This window comes from Opisthocomus hoazin, chromosome 24, assembly GCF_030867145.1.
Source record: "Opisthocomus hoazin isolate bOpiHoa1 chromosome 24, bOpiHoa1.hap1, whole genome shotgun sequence".
Lineage (NCBI taxonomy): Eukaryota > Metazoa > Chordata > Aves > Opisthocomiformes > Opisthocomidae > Opisthocomus > Opisthocomus hoazin.
This window is the reverse complement of record NC_134437.1, coordinates 1,169,008-1,187,209: the sequence shown is the minus strand read 5'-3', so window position 1 is coordinate 1,187,209 and position 18,202 is coordinate 1,169,008. Positions and strand designations below refer to the sequence as shown.

At 58.6% G+C, this 18,202-nt stretch overlaps 2 protein-coding genes across 4 annotated transcripts in view; both read left to right on the top strand.

The window, feature by feature from the left end:
* FXYD6 (FXYD domain containing ion transport regulator 6) overlaps positions 1-18,202 on the top strand; it is a 157,601-nt gene that overhangs the window by 23,663 nt on the left and 115,736 nt on the right. The gene's annotated exons all lie outside the window — the stretch shown is intronic.
* The window catches only part of DSCAML1 (DS cell adhesion molecule like 1), a 105,749-nt gene that overhangs the window by 2,502 nt on the left and 85,045 nt on the right, over positions 1-18,202 (top strand). For all 3 annotated transcript variants that reach the window (XM_075442366.1, XM_075442365.1, XM_075442367.1), the window contains exons 2-3: positions 5,975-6,292; positions 9,401-9,547. In XM_075442366.1, coding sequence (XP_075298481.1) covers positions 5,975-6,292; positions 9,401-9,547 — 465 coding nt within the window. The remainder of the gene's footprint in view (positions 1-5,974; positions 6,293-9,400; positions 9,548-18,202) is intronic.

Here is an 18,202-nt window from a genome sequence, read left to right as displayed (position 1 = left end):
TGTCTGCCTCGGCAGTGGCTGATGAGCCGAGCGTGAGGGTAAAGCTGGAAGGGTCTCTTGGTGGCAGGAATCCTTCTGAGATGGCAGCACGTGAGTTCTGGGCTGTGCCTTGGACAACATGAAGTCATCTCGCACCCAAATAAGCAGGCTGTTAATAAGTGCGACTTCCTAGGGGGGCACGGAGGAGGAAGGTGTTTGGTTGCTGCAGTCGCTACGACGCGTGCCTTGCTGGGAGGCTTGTGCAGTGGCAGGCTTGGGTGCAGCGCGTTTCTTGTCTTTGAAATCTAGATTATAGCCAGCTACGTGTTTTTACATAATTGTGATTGTGTGAGTTACCCTTTCCCAGCTTGTGGATCCTTAAGAAACAAACCCCACCACACACAGTCTGCATCTCACCACCATCATCTGCCAGCAGAGCTGTACCAAATATTTAGGAAATCCATTTCCCGACTCTTGCTAACGCTTGCTGCCTGCCCCAGCTGCTGCCTCTTGGAAGGGGCTGTGTCTGCTCCTCTCCGAGAGAAAAGGGAGCAGGCACAAATTAGAGGGAAAAGAAGGTAAGCGAGGTTCCAGAGCCTGCTCTATCGATCTGGTCCCTTTGTTTCTCATACCCATCGGCTGTGTGGTGGAAATCCTCGTCTCTGCCGCGTACAGCGACCGTGCGGGCTGCGGCGTGCCGGACGGTGTGGACCGGCAGTGCCGAGGAAGCTGGGCAGCAGGCGTGCGCGGACTCTGGTGCATCCCCTTGCCTGCCCCTCGTACCTGCTGGGCTCGGCCCCGGCCTCCCTGGGGGGGCCTTGCTGTCACCCTGGCTGGCTAACGTCACCAGATGTCCCCTTGGGACTCTGCTGCAGCTCCTCGGGCTTTGTGTTCGGCACAGCTGAGACGTGGAGGTGGTGGGCTGCGGAAGGGGAGGGAGACGCCATTGCTTGTGGTCCCCGGGCTCATTCCTCTGCGCCCAGGAGGAGCTCGGGCAGGTTGGGGGGCTCGGGAGGTGGTGCAGAGCTGGGGGATGTCCAGCTCTGGGTCAGCCCCCTGTGTGGATTTGGTGGGGAGACTGGTACCTCCAGCAAGCCGACGGGGGAGGTTCGGGGGCCAGGCAAGTCGGTGGGGAGAGCTTTTTTTTTTCCAGGCAAGGGTTACAGCCTCAGCCTGGGTGCTGTCGTAATAGCTGGAGGTGGTTCAGGCCTTCATTTCCATGCAGATGCATTAAGGAGCAGGCGGCTTGCGCTCCACGCGTGTTTGAGCGGTGGTGCCCGTGCCCGCTGAGGACCGGAGACACCGTTCTCCTTCACTCCCTCCCTGGTTCACAGGACTGTGCTGCAAGGGCCGGGCAGCGATGCCGGGGCAGGGAGGGTGCCTGGCAGGTGCTCACCATCGCTCGCTGTGCCGGGCACCAGCTGCACGCCCCAGGCCCTGCTCAGCATTGCGTGGCACTGTTTCCACCCCCCTGAGAATGGTCCCCGAGGGGCGCGGTGTGGGGGAGGCTGGAGCCACGGCTTTAACCCTTTGGGATGGAAAGCCACCATGGCGTGGTGGCATCTTGTGGGGCTGCGCTGGGCTCCTGGCAGCCTGTGTGCATCTCCCGTGCTCTGCTTGAAAGGGTACCGGCCTCACGCACTCCTCGCCTTCGCCCGAGCTGCTCGTCTGCCCCTCGCTTCCGTGTGCTCGGAGATGTCACTTCTCGCCCTGTCAGCTCCAAGGTCACTCCCTTCAACAGCAGAAAGGCTGTTAAAACTGTCCTGAAGATGAGGGCTTGGGGGAAACTCATTCCAGGGAAGGCCAAAGTCTGCTCCAGCATTGCCAACGTGCGGGCAGTACGTGATGGAATTACTGTCATATCTTAAGGCGGTAGAGAGGGAGGATGAGGACTTGCCACCTACCTGTAATTCCCACCTTGCAATGCGTGCCAAGCTTCGGTTCGCTTTCTCCTTGAACAGGGCAGGTGTCAAACACCCTTAATGAGGATAATAAATGAGCAGTGAGGTGGTGATTAGCCCTCTGTTCTTCAGTGTCCCTGCAGCCTGTTATAGCTGGTGGCTGGAGAAGATCCGGGGGCTCCTCCAGCCCCTTTGCTGGCCTGCGGGTGGGCTTGCTGTGGTGGGCCCTCAGCAGCATCTTGCCTGGCCTTGGAGGAAGGCTGGGGTGGGCAGCAAGACCACCAAGCCCGAGTGGGAGGTAGGGAAAGGTGCTGCCAGTGGGATAACGTGAACTCGAGTCTAGCACCTGCCATTTCCGAGGTGCTGCAAGACCTCCTTATGAATGCCAGCAACGCACTTAATCGTGGCGAACACTCCAGCCTCGCGTGGCTGCCCTGTTGTGAAGGAGTGCTCAGGCGGGCACAGACCTCTGCCACCCGCTGAGGAACGGTGTCAGCCCGGGCTGGATTGCCCATGCCCAGAGCACTGCGTGAACACCCTTGAAACACAACTTGTTTAGTCTTTTCCCGTCTCTGGTTTCCGCCTGGTTATTGATTTGCAAAGACCTTGCTCAGCCTTGAGAAACTTGCTGGGTTTGGGTGGGCACGGGACTGGCCATGGGGTCCTGAGCAAGTAGCGTGCTAACACAGAGGATGTATGTGCATCGTGGGCAGAAAAAGCTTCTTGTCTCGGGAGGAACGGCGCTCTAATTGCGCTGGCACGATGCTGGTCGTTGTCTGAGACCAGTCCTGAATCCGCTTCCTGGAGAAGGACGGGCTCTTCCCTGGGAGGTCTGGAGGAGAGGAGGGGTTGCGTTGCTGGGCACCTGCCTGGGAGGTGATGGCATTTCTGTGCTGGCGTGGGCTGAGGTTTCAGCCTGCGCTGCTCCTCGTGTGGGACTCGCACCTATGTCTCAGCTGCCTCTTCCAGGAATACGTGCCTTGGTGGCGGACCCTGGGGTCGATTTCTGGCCGCTCTGCCTTAGCTGCTCGTTAGAGCAAATGAGTGCTCGATGTACAGCAAAGCGCTTTGCTGTGCCGCTGAAGGTAGTGGAGTTTGGAAGGTCCAGCGATCAAGACTAGTAAAGGGATGATGGCAAAATGACTTGCTTCTCCCAGCTCAGATAGAGATATTAATATTTCAATACCTCTAGGTTGTAATTTACTACAATTTAAGAAGATTGGACTCCGATAACTTAAAATACCTGCCTTTCAGAGCAAGTTAGACAGTGTCCGGCTCCGCGCTGGGCTTTGTGTGGCTTCCAGCTACCGGCAGGCTGGTCTCCAGGCTTGGTGCTGTGTGCCTGCGTCGCTGCGTTTTCCCCGGCAGAAGCCGTTCCGTTTTGGCTCCTCTAGTCTCCTCTTTTCAGGTTCGTGTGAATTAATGCCCTCGATATTTAGGTTAGGGTCAGCACATCTGACCAGATGTGAGCAGTGATTTCTGGTTTAAAAATATTGCAGCGCTATTTCTAAATTTTTAATCTCTCTCGGTGATTTGGAGACAGTTTTATGAAACGTGGAATTAGGATGGTGCTCAATGCTAAATGGTAAAGGAGATTATACGGATTTAACTCTATGCGTCTGTCACATAACTATTGCCAATCCCATAACTTCCATTTTCTATTAAAAATCCCTTTCCCCCTTTGACCTGAAAAAGCTTTATGGGTAATCTGAATTTCTCTGTTTATGAGGTATTTTTCCACTCTCCACCCCAGCCCCTCGCCCTTCCATCTCTCAACCTCCCTGGGCGCTGCCTGGGGAGAAGATATTCCCCTGTCAAGCTGTGGGTGTTCTCCGATCCTCATTGCGGCAAGAGCCTTCTCAAGCTGTGGTCTGGGACCTGGGGTGGAGACGTTGGACGGGGCGTGGGGCAGAGCCGGGTGGATGACGGGGCGCCGAGCACAGCGTGACGTTCCTGGTCCAAAGCCGGTGGACAGGCGAAGGATGGCTTTTGCTGCGCGCCTTGCACGCCGCCTGCCCTGGCTCCAGCCATCTTCTGCTTTGCTCCAGCGACAGGCGTTGCCACAAATAGCACGCTGCTGCTTGCCCGTGCTTTGTTTTCCTTCCTCTGCCGGCAAACGTGCGTTTTTCTCTTTCATGAATTTGGGAGAAGCACCGTGCTGTTCTGATGAAGGGAAATGCTGATTCGTGACGACAAACCAGCCTGGAGATGTCACAAAATGACATCTGCAGGGCTGTGCAGTGGCCCTGTAGCTCTGCAAAGCCTGGCACTGCTGCGCGGGAGGCTCGGCTGGAGCGCTTTGCTCCTCCGGTCCGTCGGCCTGCTGGTGCTCCTCAGTGAGGAGGCAAAAATAAATGGCCTTGTCTACTTCTGCCTGTGCACGGACCCCGGGAACTGAATGCACTGGCGTGGCGGGAGATGTGGAGATGCTTTCTTGACCTATATGTCTGCTGTCTTACGTGGGGTGGCAGCGCTGAACGTCGCTCGTCAGCGAATCCATTACGGGGATGGCTTTGCTGGGCAGTTCTGGTGGTGCGGTGCCCCTGGCGTGGAACAGCAGGGCTCTGAGCAGGCAGAGGAGGGAGCTTGTTCTAGCTGGCCGTTCAGTGCAGGTAGACGGAGTAACAACCAGGTGATTTCACCTCTGATTTCATGGCTGCCAAAAGAGGCACGAGGTTGTATGTTCAGCTGGGAGGAAGATGGCGAGGAGTCTGCTCTGGGAAGGGGCGAGCTGTTTTGGGCTTTCCCGCCTTGACCTGGTTGAGGATGGCGTGGAGGGGGCTGGTGGCACACAGCACCGAGCCAGGAGAGGTGTGCTGGGCACCACCGGGCGATGGAGGAAGCTTTGCAGGGAGGCGCGAACGGTTGTGGCCAGCAACGCTCAACCAGCCTTTCCTCAGGCGAGCGGCCGCAAGGTTCTCCCTATGGATGAGGCTTTCCTTCTCCCCCCTGCTCGTGTCCCCTCCTCCCCAAGTTAGGGAATCGAGGTCGCGGAGGGTCCCCCGTGACTCGCTGTGAACCGGCGGCACGGTAGTGATCTGCTTATTGGCTCTGCGGCGCCACGAGCGCTGTTCTCAGCCAGAGCTATTAATACACCCGCCGAGGGCCGCTTTCTGGATCCCTGTCCTTCCGCCCACTTGGAAAGAGTGCGACTAAAAAAAGAAAACGGATCTAAGTGACTGGGGGCCTCCTCATCCTTATTTATAGCCAATCTTGCTCGCTTTGGTTGAGAAGGGGGAGCTCGTGGTCCTGGAGAGTGGGAAGGAGAGACTGGAGGAGTTGGGTGAAGAGGTCCCTTCCCTCGTTTCGAAGAAGGGAAGCGCTTTTCTGCAGCGCTCGTGGTGCCCAGGAAAGCTGCTCCGGGCATCCGGCCGGCTGCAAGCTCTGCTCTGGACTGTGCCCTTGAACCCTGCGCATCTCTGTCTTCGCTCGGGTGGCACTGGGATTCGTGGTGCCAGGCTGCGGCTCGGGCTTAGGGCAGGCTGGCATGGACTTCCCTTCCCTCTGACTCTGCGAGGGGAGCAGGGCTGAACCCAGTTTTCCTGCCCCTCTCCTGGAGCAGCTGCTGCTGCAGCGTTTGGAGGCAGGGGTAGGGGAGCAGGAAAGATCTCTGCCCTGCTTGGGGGAGGCTGGCACTTCGGGGAGCCGAAGAGGCACGGGGTGCAGGCTGGCTGCTGCCCCGGGCTGGGGGACATCGGGGTTTGCGGGAGAAGCGGCGTTGGCTTGGTGTGCTTGGCTTGCCATCGTTGTTGCACACGGGGGGGTGCTGAGGCACGGCTGGACCGCGTGCTCGGAGCCACCTGGGGAAGCCTTGGGGGGTACCCTGGGTACCCTTCCTTGCTTGCACAGCTCCTAATTGCGCTGGTTAGGTGCCTGTGATCCCTGATTCATGCTGCCAACAAGGCCACTGGCCTGTGAAGGTGGCCTTTACGCTTCCAGCCCATGTGCTGATGCTCTTCTGCTCCCCTGCTCTGCTGCGTGCGGGGGCCAGGGGCTGGGCTCGGGGCAGCTGTGCTGGGGGTGCTCTCTGGGCTGGCGGGGACTGGCGGTTTCTGTAATAACCCCCGCCGTTGTGGCCTCTGCTTTCTCCACAGCACACGCTGAAGATGTTGGAACCAGCCTCTACTTTGTGAACGACTCTATCCAGCAGGTCACCTTCTCCAGCACAGTGGGGGTGGTGATCCCCTGCCCGGCCGCAGGGTCACCCAGTGCCGTCCTTCGGTGGTACCTGGCCACAGGCGACGACATCTACGATGTGCCCCACATCCGGCACGTCCATGCCAATGGGACTTTGCAGCTCTACCCCTTCTCGCCATCAGCCTTCAACAGCTTTATCCACGACAACGACTACTTCTGCACCGCGGAAAACTCGGCTGGCAAGATCAGGAGCCCAAATATCCGTGTTAAAGCAGGTAGGAGCTCTCTGTGGGTGCTGGGGTTGGGAAGAGGTGCTGGCTTTTCTCCGGTAGTCTTCGTGGCCTCTCGAGCGCACCCTGCTCATATCTGTCTCGCTGGCGTGGGCCAGTAACGCTGCTGGGGCAGCCGCCGGGCTGCTTTGAATGGGATGGGAGCAGGCAGTCCTGCTGCCCACCGGCGTCATTGCCATCCCGCATGGAGCAGCGGGACCGAGCGACGGCTGCTCGCGGGGGCTGCCATGCTGTGCCGCGCTGCTCTGCCTGCGCCTGCCCCGGCAGCCCTGCCGCGAGGTGCTGCCGGGGAGCAGAGCGCAGAACCGCGGCTGCTGCGCTGGCCTGCTGGGGGGGATCGACGGAGAGCGGGGAGAAGGGCCGGGCGCGGCGTGAGCAGGCCTGCCGAGACGTCTTGGCCAAACGGCATCCCGCCCCAGCTGAGAGCCAGCTCTGTGCCTCGGGCGCCTTGCCGGCTGGGGTGACCAGCAGGCAGGGGGTGTGCAGCCTGGGGGGCTCCAGCGAGTGCCTGGAGGCTGTGGTGTGGCTGCAGTCTCACGGCGGGGGAGGTCCTCTCCCTTTGAACTGGTATCGTCGCACCCAAGCGTGCGTGGGGGCTTTTCATGGCTGCGGGAGGGGACGGCCCATGTCTGTCCATGGTGGGAACACCCCCGCTGTGTCCCACAGCCCTCCTCAAGCCTGTCTCTGCCACAGCATCCCGCCCCAGCATGCCAAGGCTTATTAAGCAAAGAAAAAGACAGGAATATGGCAAAGAGCTGATTCCAAAAGCCATTATAGTAAATTATTGACCAGGCTGAGGAGGGCTAATAGCCCAGGAATGGCTTCATTATGTAACCTATTAAAAGTGGGGCTAGCAGAGGGAACACGACAGAAGTGACTACAGGGCTTTTCATTTTAATACCTTGTACTGCAGAGTAAATGGGTATTAACCCCCTTCCGCGGAGTGAATTATTTACCAGTGCTATCAGGTTACCTATGAACCACAGCCCGGCGGAGGAGGGACGGCGACAGATGGGGTGCAGCGAGCGCGGGTGTGCGGCATGGAGCTCCTGCCCTCCTGGAGCTGGGGAGCGCGGGCTGGGCTCCCGTGGGGCGAGGGCTGCAGCCAGCCGGTGCCTGCCGGGGCCACCGGGACGGCTCCAGCTGTGGCAGCGAGCAGTGCGTCGGCTCTACGGCGTTCGGAAGCGGCTGTGAAACTTTCCCCCACTTCTGCTTCCTCCCGCTCATCTTGCATCCCAGTCGCTCCCCAGTGCTTTGTGATGGCAATGCACCAACTAAAGCCAATTAAAGCTGTATAAAGGAAGCAAATAAATAAAACGCAGCTGAAAATATAAGGAATTGGAAAAATCTCTGGAAGCTTTGAAAAAGCTGTTGGTGAGCACATGGAGCAAATGGCTGCAGCCAATGGAAAGTCTGAAGTGGGCTAGCTGTGGCTGTGCGTTACCCTCGTGGGAGCTGCCCCAGGGGCAGCGAAAGGCCAGAAGCCCCGGCTGCGGCGGCTGGCGCGGGGCAGAGCCGGGGCAGTGCCCGGCGTGGGGCCGGCTGCAGGCACAGCTCCGGGCTGGGGCAGTCACGGCAGCGGTGAGAGCACGGGAGGCTGGGCTGGATGCCCCTCGTGGTCCCTGCTGGCCTTTAAAGCCCGCGAATAAACCTCCCGCTGCATGTGATTAAGGAGGCTTTTGCTAGCTAATCTGCTTTGGCTCTGGAGTCCCTTTCTGTGGTAGGCTTCTCCCCGTGTCCTCGCCGGCACCAGCCCTCGTCCTGCCTGCTGGGGCACTGGGCAAATAACAGGAATGAGCTGGAGGCTGCTCCGACCCCTCTTCCCGACTCCGTCTGCCGGCAGGGCAGCTGAGCTGCGGGAGAGCTGGCGGTGGGGCAGCCCTCTGCAGCCTGGGACTTGCTGGTGTAGGGCTGCTGCTGCTCTCCTCGGCCGGGCAGCCGGTGTGCAGAGCCTGCCGGGACCAGTTGCCAAGCACCCCGGGGTCGAGCCTGCCGTGTGCCTGTGGTTCTGTCCCGACCTCTTGCAGCAGAGCAGGGTGCTCTGAAAGCCTGGGAACTCATCACCCTGTTGCTGCTTGCTCGTTTGTGCAAGGTGTACGATGCTTTGCCAGCGGGTGCTTTCCACTCGGGGAAAAACCCTTCCTTTTGGGGCTGCTAAGGATTTCTGTCTTAGGAGATTTGTTGAGCTGCTTTCGTTCTGGCCAAGGGGTGTCGTTAAGTGATGAAATGGATGTGTGTTGGTCTTGCATTAGCGATGCCCAGGTGCCCTTGGTGTCCTACAGGGCACAATCACTGTCACAGGAAGGAGGCACCTGCGTTTGCTGCTTTTTATGCTGAAACGTAAGGACTGGTGGTGTCTGCATGTGTTACATGGCGACGTATTTTTGTCCGTGTGAAGCGGCTGGGGTGGACCCAGCTTACCTAGCAAGTGCTGCTGGAGGGTCGTGGCTCTGGGGAGTCCCTTGTCACTGGTCCAGGGAGCAGCATGGAGCTGTCAAAGGGATGTGCAACCCCCTGAAGAACAGGGCACGTGGCGGGGACAGCTCATGGCTCCTGCTGTGGCACGGCTTGGAAAATTATCATCTGCTTCCCTAAATATTCCTCTGGTGGGTTTCGGAGGGTGCTGGGCTCTGTGCCACAGGCTGTCTCTCCCAGGTGCCTCACGGTTGCGTTTTCAGCATGCATCCAGCAGTGAAATTCCCACCTCCAAGGTGGGCGACTGAAGGTTACAGCTCCTAAAGCTGCCAGCTGCCCTTGGTCCCTGTGCTGAAATCTGGGTGCTGCAAACCTCTGCCTGAGCAGCTCTGGCGATTGCAAAGCCAACAGCTTGCCTTGGTGGCAAGCTGGGGTGACACTGGGGACCGTTGTGGAGTCCCAGCAACAGGAGCCGGGCCTGGCATCCCCTCGGCTCACCAAGCTGCAGTCTCCAAAGGAGAGCCGCTTCCTTCCCCAGGAAGGTGGGCCAAGTGTTTTGGGTGGAAGCAGTTTGCTGCTGGGTGGGTTGGTTTGTTTGGGAAACGTGGGATTAAAGCAAAAGGAAGCGTGTTTTCTTCCAGCACTGTCATGCTACCAACCATCTGCTTTTCTCTACAGTTTTCAGGGAACCGTACACCGTTCGGGTGGAGGACCAAAGGTCCATGCGTGGAAACGTGGCTGTTTTCAAGTGCCTCATCCCCTCTTCAGTGCAGGAATACGTTAGTGTTGTATCCTGGGAGAAAGACACCGTTTCTATCATCCCAGGTAAGAGAGGAGCTGCTGTTCTGTTGGAAATCCGACCTGCTTTGCTGTGTCTGAACTCACTGTCGTGGAGGGTGTCTTTTTGGCTTATGGGCTGTGCGTACGCTCCCCAGTAAAGGCTTTTATTGATGGCCATCTTGTGGCTTTGTACTGGAAAACGCTGGTGGCGGGAGCAGATGTGTCATGTTCGGGGTCTCCTTGGTGCTGGGGTTGGTGCTTTCTGTATTCCTGGGTTCATGAGTGTTTGGTGTAAGCGTGACAGCACGCGTGCCCCGTCCGGGCTTCTCCCCGTGCCTGTGAGGCAGCTCGAGTTGGGCACATGGCTGCTGGGGTTTGGGCAATGGGAGAGGAGTCTGTCCATGCTGTTCGTGTCCCGACTCCTGCCATCAGAGCTGGGTTTCATCTCATCAGGATGATGCACGGGGAAGCACTCCCGCTTCTCTTGCAAGTTTTCACAACTGTTTCAACCATGGGAGAAGGAGCTTGGCAAAAATGGCATCGTGCGCCTCTTCCCCATGCTGGTGCCTGGCCTCCCTGTCCCATGCCCGCCTCGTAGCCCGGGACGTGTCCCACTCGGCGCCGGCTTTGCTCTGCGGGGAAGGGGCCTGTGGGAGGGACAGCAACGCCCGTCTCTGTGCAGGGACTCTGCAGCTCTGCGTGTCGTGCGCCTGAGTAGTTCCCCTGATTTTTTGGCAAGTGCAGAGTGCCCTGGGTTCCCATGGGAGCAGAGAGCCTCTGAAACCAGGGTCTTTCCCCAGCCGGTCCCCTGGGCAGCGGGGAGACGAGGTGGCCACAGCGCTGGTGGGACGCAACCTGGCGGGCACCTCTGTGCGGCTGGGCGGGAGGGGAGAGGCAGCGGGCAAGCCCCTCGCTGAGCCGTGCCGGTGCTGCGGGCTCCAGCTCCTGCCTGGCTTGTCGCAGGCGTGGACGCAGCGCGGGGGCTGTGGGCAGGTGCTGGGCACGGCGTGGGGCCAGCCCCGAGTCCCCGCGTACCGGGGTGACCTTTTGGCTCCCTCCTCAGAGCCGGTATTGATGGCAGCGCTGGCTGCCCGGCACAGCATGTGTAAGCTAGTAGTAAAGCAATCAATACTGCTTTCCCCAGGGGGATCCAGAGAGAATTAAAGGATTTTGCCCAAAGTGAATGCTCTGTGCTTGATATTTGCTCACAGGTCAGTAAGTCCCGCTGCTCCTCCGGGGCTCGGTGTGGCTCCAGGGGCAGCGCCGCGGGGAGCAGAGGCAGCGGGGCAGATCTGCTGGGGCAGCCTCTGACCGAGCACGAGAAGAGGCCGTTTGCTCTAATTCCTCTTGCAGGGATGCTCCTTGCTTAAGGAGCAAAGTGCTTCACCCGGAGGGGGGTGGCTGCTTCTCCGGAGGGCTGTGGTGGCTTTGCCGGTGGCCTGTGCCTCCTGAGTGCAGCTAATCTGCTGACTCAGCACAGCCCACGCACGCAGAGGCGGGCAAAGGGAAGCAGTGCTGCCGGGCTTGTGCCGGTGAGCTGTGGTCCCAGGGCTGTGGCACAGCGACAGGGTCTGCGTGCAGCCCGCTGGTGTCTGGAAAAGGCTTGGCACCCTTTGGCAGGGCGTGGGCTGGCCGTGTTGGGTCCTCTGTGGCTGGCGGTGCCGTGCCGGCTCCGGCAGCGCTTTCTGGGAAGGCGGCAGTCGCTCACGCTGCGCAGGACTCTGGGGACGGAGCGGAGCAGTGCCCGTGCTCCTCGTTCGCGGAGCGTGGCTGGTTTGCTCCGCAGCAAGTTTGTCAACCGAGCATCCGTGCACTTGCGTGATCTTAACCAGACTTGTTCCCAAGTTTGCTGTGGCAGTGGATTTTTTAATATGATGATTTAATTAGAGTGGAACGATTTTAACATTCTAAAGCAATAATTACCCTAAAGACAGAATATATAAATTGTGTTAGAGTGCAGAGTCAACACAAGCAAACATGTTTTGCTGTTGGATTACAAATATAGTATCTGCCTGAAGCTTATTTCTTTTGTTGCTCTTGTGTTAGAGCTAAAACCGGCTTAGCTGTTACCAAAAAGACGGTCTTCTCTTGACCTCTGGCGAACCTCTGCTTCTGTCCTAATTCTGAGCAAGGAAGACGAGGAGAGGAGGAGGGAGTCCCTGCTGCTGGGAGCGAACGGCGTGAAGGCTGAGGAAAGCCGAGCTGTGGAGCTGCGGCCTAATAGCTGCCTTCAGCGGCAGGCGTGCTCGCGGAGCGGCGAGACGGAGCAGTTGTGCAGGCACGGCGCTGCACAGCCCTCCTCCCGTCAGCCTGCCGGGAGAAAGGGTGTGTGGAAGCACCGCCGCGCTTTCAGAAGGGCGTCCGAGCCGTGTTTACAGCCGGCTGGGTAGCCTGGCGTTCCTTCCTAACTTCAGTGCGCCAGGCTCGCTGCTTCGGCTGACTCCCGTCCGGTGCGGAGCAGGGGACGGTGCCTCTCCCAGCGGGTCTTGGTGCAGCAGGGGACGCGCAGTCCGAACGCGCAGGAGCAGGATGAATCCCCGTGCAGACCTCTCTGGGGCAGAAAATGCTTGCTAAGCGGCTGTTTTCACAGTGGATGTCTGCTTTCCTTGGCATCCCCGGCTTTCCCCCCACCAAACCAAAATATTTTGCAGCTCAGAAATAGGGGAGCGAATGCTCCCCCTGGGGCTGCCGTTCTCGCGAGCTCAGGCCCCCGGCTCTGCACGTGGGCTGGGTGGCCCTTTTGTCGGCTTCCTCGGGTTCTTTTCATGCTGAATGGGGATTACAGGGCTCCCAACCTCTGCTGCTGCGCCTTTGAGCCCTGTCTTTTCAGGCAACCCTTGCTGCTCTTTTGATGGCGGTTTGCTGGCGGGCGAAGGACCACTGCGGGGCTGGCATTTGCCAGAGGTGCCTGGCCGGCAGCAAGCCCCGCAGGAAAGCCGTCTGCTCTACCGTGGGGGGTCCCACTGCTGGGGCACGGGCTGGCGCGGTGGGACACGGGCAGCAGCATCCCACGTGGCACAGGGAGCCCTGGGTGTGCAGGGCCCGTTGCTCGCGCTGCTGCCGCTCTTAGCGTCTCGCTCCCCTTGCAGAGGGTGCGTCTGCCCGGCTGGGCGCTGGCTGGGCTCCTGGCGAGCGTGTCCTCTCGGGAGCACCCACCGGGCCTGCGTCGGAAGAGATCCCGAGGCCATTGCAGGGAACTGCTCTGCCCCTGCGCTGCCCGGCTGCGGCAGGGCGTTTGGGCTCTGTGGTTTGGTTAACTTGGCAACACGGTAACTTACCCTGAAATCAAAGATAAATTCTTTATGGAAGGTTATCCCGCACATAAATCATCATTAGTGCTGCTCATTTTTGTTTAATGCCTACCTAACTGTGCTGTAGTCGAAAAATGTGTGTTTAGTCAAGTCAAGGGTTGCAGAGAAATTATAGGGTTCTCAAAAACCCATTTGCTTTGCTGGTGCTCACATCAAAATCAATCTTGCCTTTCGTTCTCAGCCTTGTCGCACACGCGCAGCACCGCTCGCAGGACTGTGGCATTTCATGTAGGCTAGTGCTTACGGAGTCGGGGACCGTGTCTAAGATTGCACTTCACACCCAGGCTGTGATTTCAAACTCTGTTGCTACTGATGAATCTTGATATATATTTGGGGGGGAGAACAAGGGAGGAGGATGGGAGGACTGCAGCTGAGCAGAATCTTTTACAGACCCCTCTCCATCCTCCATAGGGAAAGAGGGAGAAGCTCCCGCTACAAACCCGTTTAAGAGCTCATCCTGGTAAAACAGCTTCTTTTGTTGTTATTATTTTTAAAGCACTATCAGCAGGCTGGGTAACGTGAAGAGCCTTGCAGACGCGTGCGTGGTGTGGATTTGTCTTGGAGGAACGATGTTGCACACACAACTGAAGCTGCTTTAGTTACTGTGCCGTGGTGGCTGTGGCACAGAAATGGAGGCTCACGGCGCTGACGTGCCTCTCCCCAGGCACTGCACGGCTGTAACTGGATGTCAGCAGTCGCAGACTGCAGGATGGGGCGCGTGGCAGTTGTGCCAGTGTGGATCTGACGGGTGTGGTGTGTGTGTCCAGCTGCAGCTTACAACAGCACGCGGTGATGCGGGGAGCGAACTTGAGGCACTAGGAGGAGTGGGTTTTGGAGCAGCTGTCAGCCCGTCTGTTGCTGAAATGCGCTCGTTTGAGCCTTACTTGGCTTTGGTGGCCCCGTGAGCACAGGCTGCCTGTGCACTTGCACCCAAGCCCCCCCTCGGCTGGCTCCGTGATGCGAGTGTATCCGGGCACAGACCTGGCACCTACCAGGAGCTCCGTGCCGGCTGGGAAGGATGGCCCCGAGGACGGCTGCGTGGTGTCGGTGGGCTCCGGTCCTTCTGGCCATCCATGCGCATCTGCACCGGCGCATCCCGAGAGCAGGGCAGGATTTGCCTCGGGACGCTGCCTGCTCGGCTGTGACGTGGCTGTCGCTTGGGTGTTGTCAGAGGTGGCTCTCCGTGGTGTCCCAGGAGAGCAAAACCAGTGTCCTCATGGGTGTAGCGGCATCGCACCTGCTGCCATGGGAAGTTGATGGCTTTTGTTGTCCCTGTCTTGCCTGTCCTGTCGGTAGCCTGTCACTCATGAGGGCAGCACAGAAGAGCAATGATTTGGAACCAGTAAGCATTACTGGACTGGCAAGCCCCGAGCTGAGCTGCTATTTGATGCTTCAGTGTCGTGTACGTGATAGATTGTGTTGGAAAAAAATGTAAATACAGCACATTTCGAGGTACAGACATTTCGAAGGGCGCTGCTTTTCTCGGCAACCCTAATACGTATCATAAACTCACAGGTAATTTGGGTCGGAAGTGACCTTAAATGTCACCCAGTTCCAACCCCGTGCCATAGGCAGGGACACCTTCCGCTAGACCAGGCTGCTCAATGTCCTGTCCTGCAGATACTTGGATGTACTTAGTTACTGGATAGTCACAAAGTCCTCTCTCTGCAAAGCAAAACATGAAGCTTGCCAGAGTTATGAGCTTAATTTGACCTGAGTAGCCCTTTCTGTCCCATCCTCTGCAGTGCCCAAGTCTGTTTTCGGGATTCTTAAACTCATCTCAGCAAACGTATAGTGACGTGGGAGATAAAATTGCAACAGCTTTCTCGTGGTTAAATGTGGCCATTCACCCCAAAGGTGGATGCTCTGCTGTCCTGCTCCTCACGACATCTGCCACCCGTGTCGCCTCTCTCTGCAATGTTAGAAGTGTAACCGTAGGCGCGTTCCACTGCAAGCCAGCTCAAGACGTGGCGAGTCTCGAGATGCGGCGGGAGGCTGCTGGTTATTAAACGCCCGGTGAGGGTTTCTGGGTGCAGTGCTCCCTCCCCGCTGGGCTGCGGGAGCGCGGCTGGGCGCAGCGTGCTGAGGGACGGTCCGGAGGCAGAAGAGCCAGGACCTGGAGAATTCAGCACTGTCCTCTTATCAATAGGCTCGTTCTGGGGGGCATCAGTCTCTTGTTACTGGACAAAAGCTGGAAGCTGGGACAGGACAAGCACCCCAAGGCGAAAGGCAGTCCTTGTTTGGGTGTTTGTCTGCATCGAGATGGTTTGGGGACAGGAGATAAGTTACTGAGGATCGTTACCGGCTGTTAGCATTTTTATTTGGTTTTGCCTGAATGCGGAATAATGCCAGCTGGCTTAAAGCGAGGTGCCTGCGAGCAAGCGGCCCGCGGGTCTGAGCGTGTCGGGCACGAGGCCACGCTGCTGCCCTGTCCCGGGTGTCACCTGCAGCAGAGCACGGGGCTGGTGGCTGCCCCCGACCCGAGGCTTCCCCCGGGAGAGGAGGGAGCCCGGGCTGCGGCCGCCCCCTGCCCGGCTCCCTCCTGCCCGGCGCGGAGCAATCTGCTCGGACAGCTCGACGTGAAAGCTGTGGCCGCTGGGCGACAGGCTGGTGAGGAATTGGCCTTTTCAGTTAAATCTTGTAGCTTCTGCCTGGGACGGGTTGACTCGCAGCGTGGAGCAGCCTGATGTGATTTAAACGAGCGTTGTCCCAGCCTACCCTATCTAGGGGTGCTGCAAAACCTTTTCCCCTGTCGATCCCGAGATCTCGGAAGGTGTCCTGGCTTGTCCCCCACCCCTTGCCACCCTCTCTGGCTGCGACATGTGCCCAGACCTGTTACAGAGGGAAGTAGCTCCAGGCGTTATTCTCACCAAGTGGGGTGAGATTCTGTCTGAAATCATTTCATCCTTCCCCAGAGACTTGGCGTGAATTTTATCTAATCGCCATGGCAACAGATAAAAAAAGGTGTGAGCACATCTCCTTTTGCTGTGATAATTCAGATTTATATATTCAGATCAGATTGGAGTTAGAGATTTTAAAAGGAGCAGATGCAGCAGAAGGTGTGACTGCAAATAATGTGGCGAGAACGTTTGATGATCCTGCCCTTTAAGAGGGGAGAGCGCTTTCCCGCAGGTTTTTTTGGAATATAATTATTCCATCAAATCCACTTTAACAAGGACTCATTATAGCCCTGATAATGCAGAGTCACGTTGGAGACAATCTCGCACACGCATGCACACCCACCGCAGAAGAGGGACTACAACAAGTAAATAAAGCGCCTGTGAGCAGCCGGGCGCGGGCCGGGCAGGGCTGAGCCGGGGTCCGGCTGCGCTGGTGCGCGTGCCGCCGCGGCGCAGCGCTGCCCGTGCCCGGCCATGCAGCGCTGGCCCTCGCGCAGGCGGAGGGATGCTGGCAGGCAGCCTCGGACCCTGGGAGTCCTGCGCAGCCAGGGGCTTGCGAGGGAAGGTCGGGCAGCCGCGGGTGTCCGGAGGCCCCTTGCCTGGTGCAGCTTTGGCCGCGGTCCCCCGTGCGAGAGGCCTGATTTCGCAGGCTGCCAACCTTGTTGCCCACGCGGCAGCTCTCAGGTGGGGCATTGCCTGGAAGTGAGCTCGGGCCATCCTGCACCGGAGCTGCTCGCTGCTTTAGCTGTGCTGTTGCAGCTTCTGCGGGAGAGGAACGCTTCGTCGGAGATCAGGGCAAGGAAGCCTTCGACTGCGTTCTCCGCAGGGTGGAGAAGAAAGGATGTGGAGGGTTTTGGGGAAGGAAAGGCGCTGTTGGTCTAGCACTTGGCATCCCCGTCCTGCGTGATGTCCTTGCCCCTGACCCAAGCCCTGTGGGATGACAGCACGAGCCAAATACAACGCGACAAGCTCCAAGGCGTGAGGTACAGAGGAGTGGCCGTCCTTGGAGCCGCCATCTCTTCGTGTACCTGTTAGCACAAATCTTCGGGCGCGCCGAGGAGCAGTTGTGCTGCAGGGAAGGGAGGAGTGGCCCGTCGAGGCTGGGATGGCTGGCTGAGGGGTGGGAGCAGCCGCAGAGGCAGGTGGGCTGTAAATCTGCCTGATGCCTGCCCCAGCCAGAGGTTCGTTCCTGCATTGCACCGCCGACCCCATATCTGCCTGAGCTGCCGGGGGCTTGGGGTCCGCGTCGGCCTGGGTGCCTTTTCAGAGGCAGCAGCCATGGTAGCCGCTGGGCACAAACCTTCAGCAGCGACTCTGGCACGAGGATTGAGATGACTCATGTGAATGAAGTTAGTGCAGTGCGGAGAGGTGGCGGAGGAAGAGGTCAGCCGGAGGAGACACGCGAGCAGCACAGTCTGCCGGCGGCAGCCAGCTGGACGTGCTGCGTGGACTCTCCGAGTCCCGGGGTGACTCTGCATGCCGGGGTAGGTTTCGTTCCAGTTACGCTCCGAATTGCAAGTGTGGTTTTGCAGGAAATTGCAAGTAAGTTAGGAACAAGAGGGAAGTTCTTCGGAGCACCTCTCCGGTGGCACGCAGGGAAGGGAAGCCCCCTGGGCAGGAGGGGTTCGGAGCTGCGGCCGGGAGCTGATTGACCTCCCCGGGTGACATGTCTGGAGTCAGCTGGGCTTGCCTGGAGGAGCGCAGAGACCCTTGGACTGTGCGCTGAATGTCCTTGCGAGAGGCTCCTCTGCTGAGAACCAGCCCTCGGAAAAGGTTGCGGGGCCCAGGTCGCGGCAGAGCAGAGCTGTGTAATGAAATCTGGTGCTGCGTGTGCCTTCTGCACCCTGCTGAACCTGCTGCTGCTCCGGACTGCCTGCGTGACTGAGTTTACAGGATACAGGCCGTGCTGAATGACGAGGGCTATGGTCTCGTCTCCCTGTTCAGAAGGCACTTGCTGAATTGTAATGGCTTTGTGCATTTTAAAGACCTTCCTGATGAAGGAGAGCTGCAGCCCTCTGGGGTATGAGTTTGTCGGGTGCTGGAGCAGCTCAGGCCAGCGCTGTGATCCCCGCTCCGTGTGCCGGGCAGGACGGTGTGCCCACACGGGCTTGGAAAGCACCCAAATCCCTCTGAAAATGCCCAAGCCAGCTCTGAGAAACGGGTTTGGAGCGAGAGGGTTCGCTTCACGGGCTGTTTGCTGGCTTGTTCAGGTTCTCCACCCTGCCCAAATCTTTTTCCTTTTACACCTCCTTTCGAATTGTCATCTGGTGAAGATGGTGCTGGCTCCAGTCCTGCTACCCTAAGGTGTCCACAGGGAGCTGCGCCCAGCAGGGCAGTAGTTGCTACAGCAAAGCCAAGCGATGTGGAAAGTCTACAGGTCAAAACTTCTCTTCAAACCACACGTTTTTCTGAGCTTGAGCCACCTGCCCCGGGGCCTGGTGCTGGGCTGTGGAGGGAGAGGAACCAGCGTTGCGTGTAGCAGAGCTGAA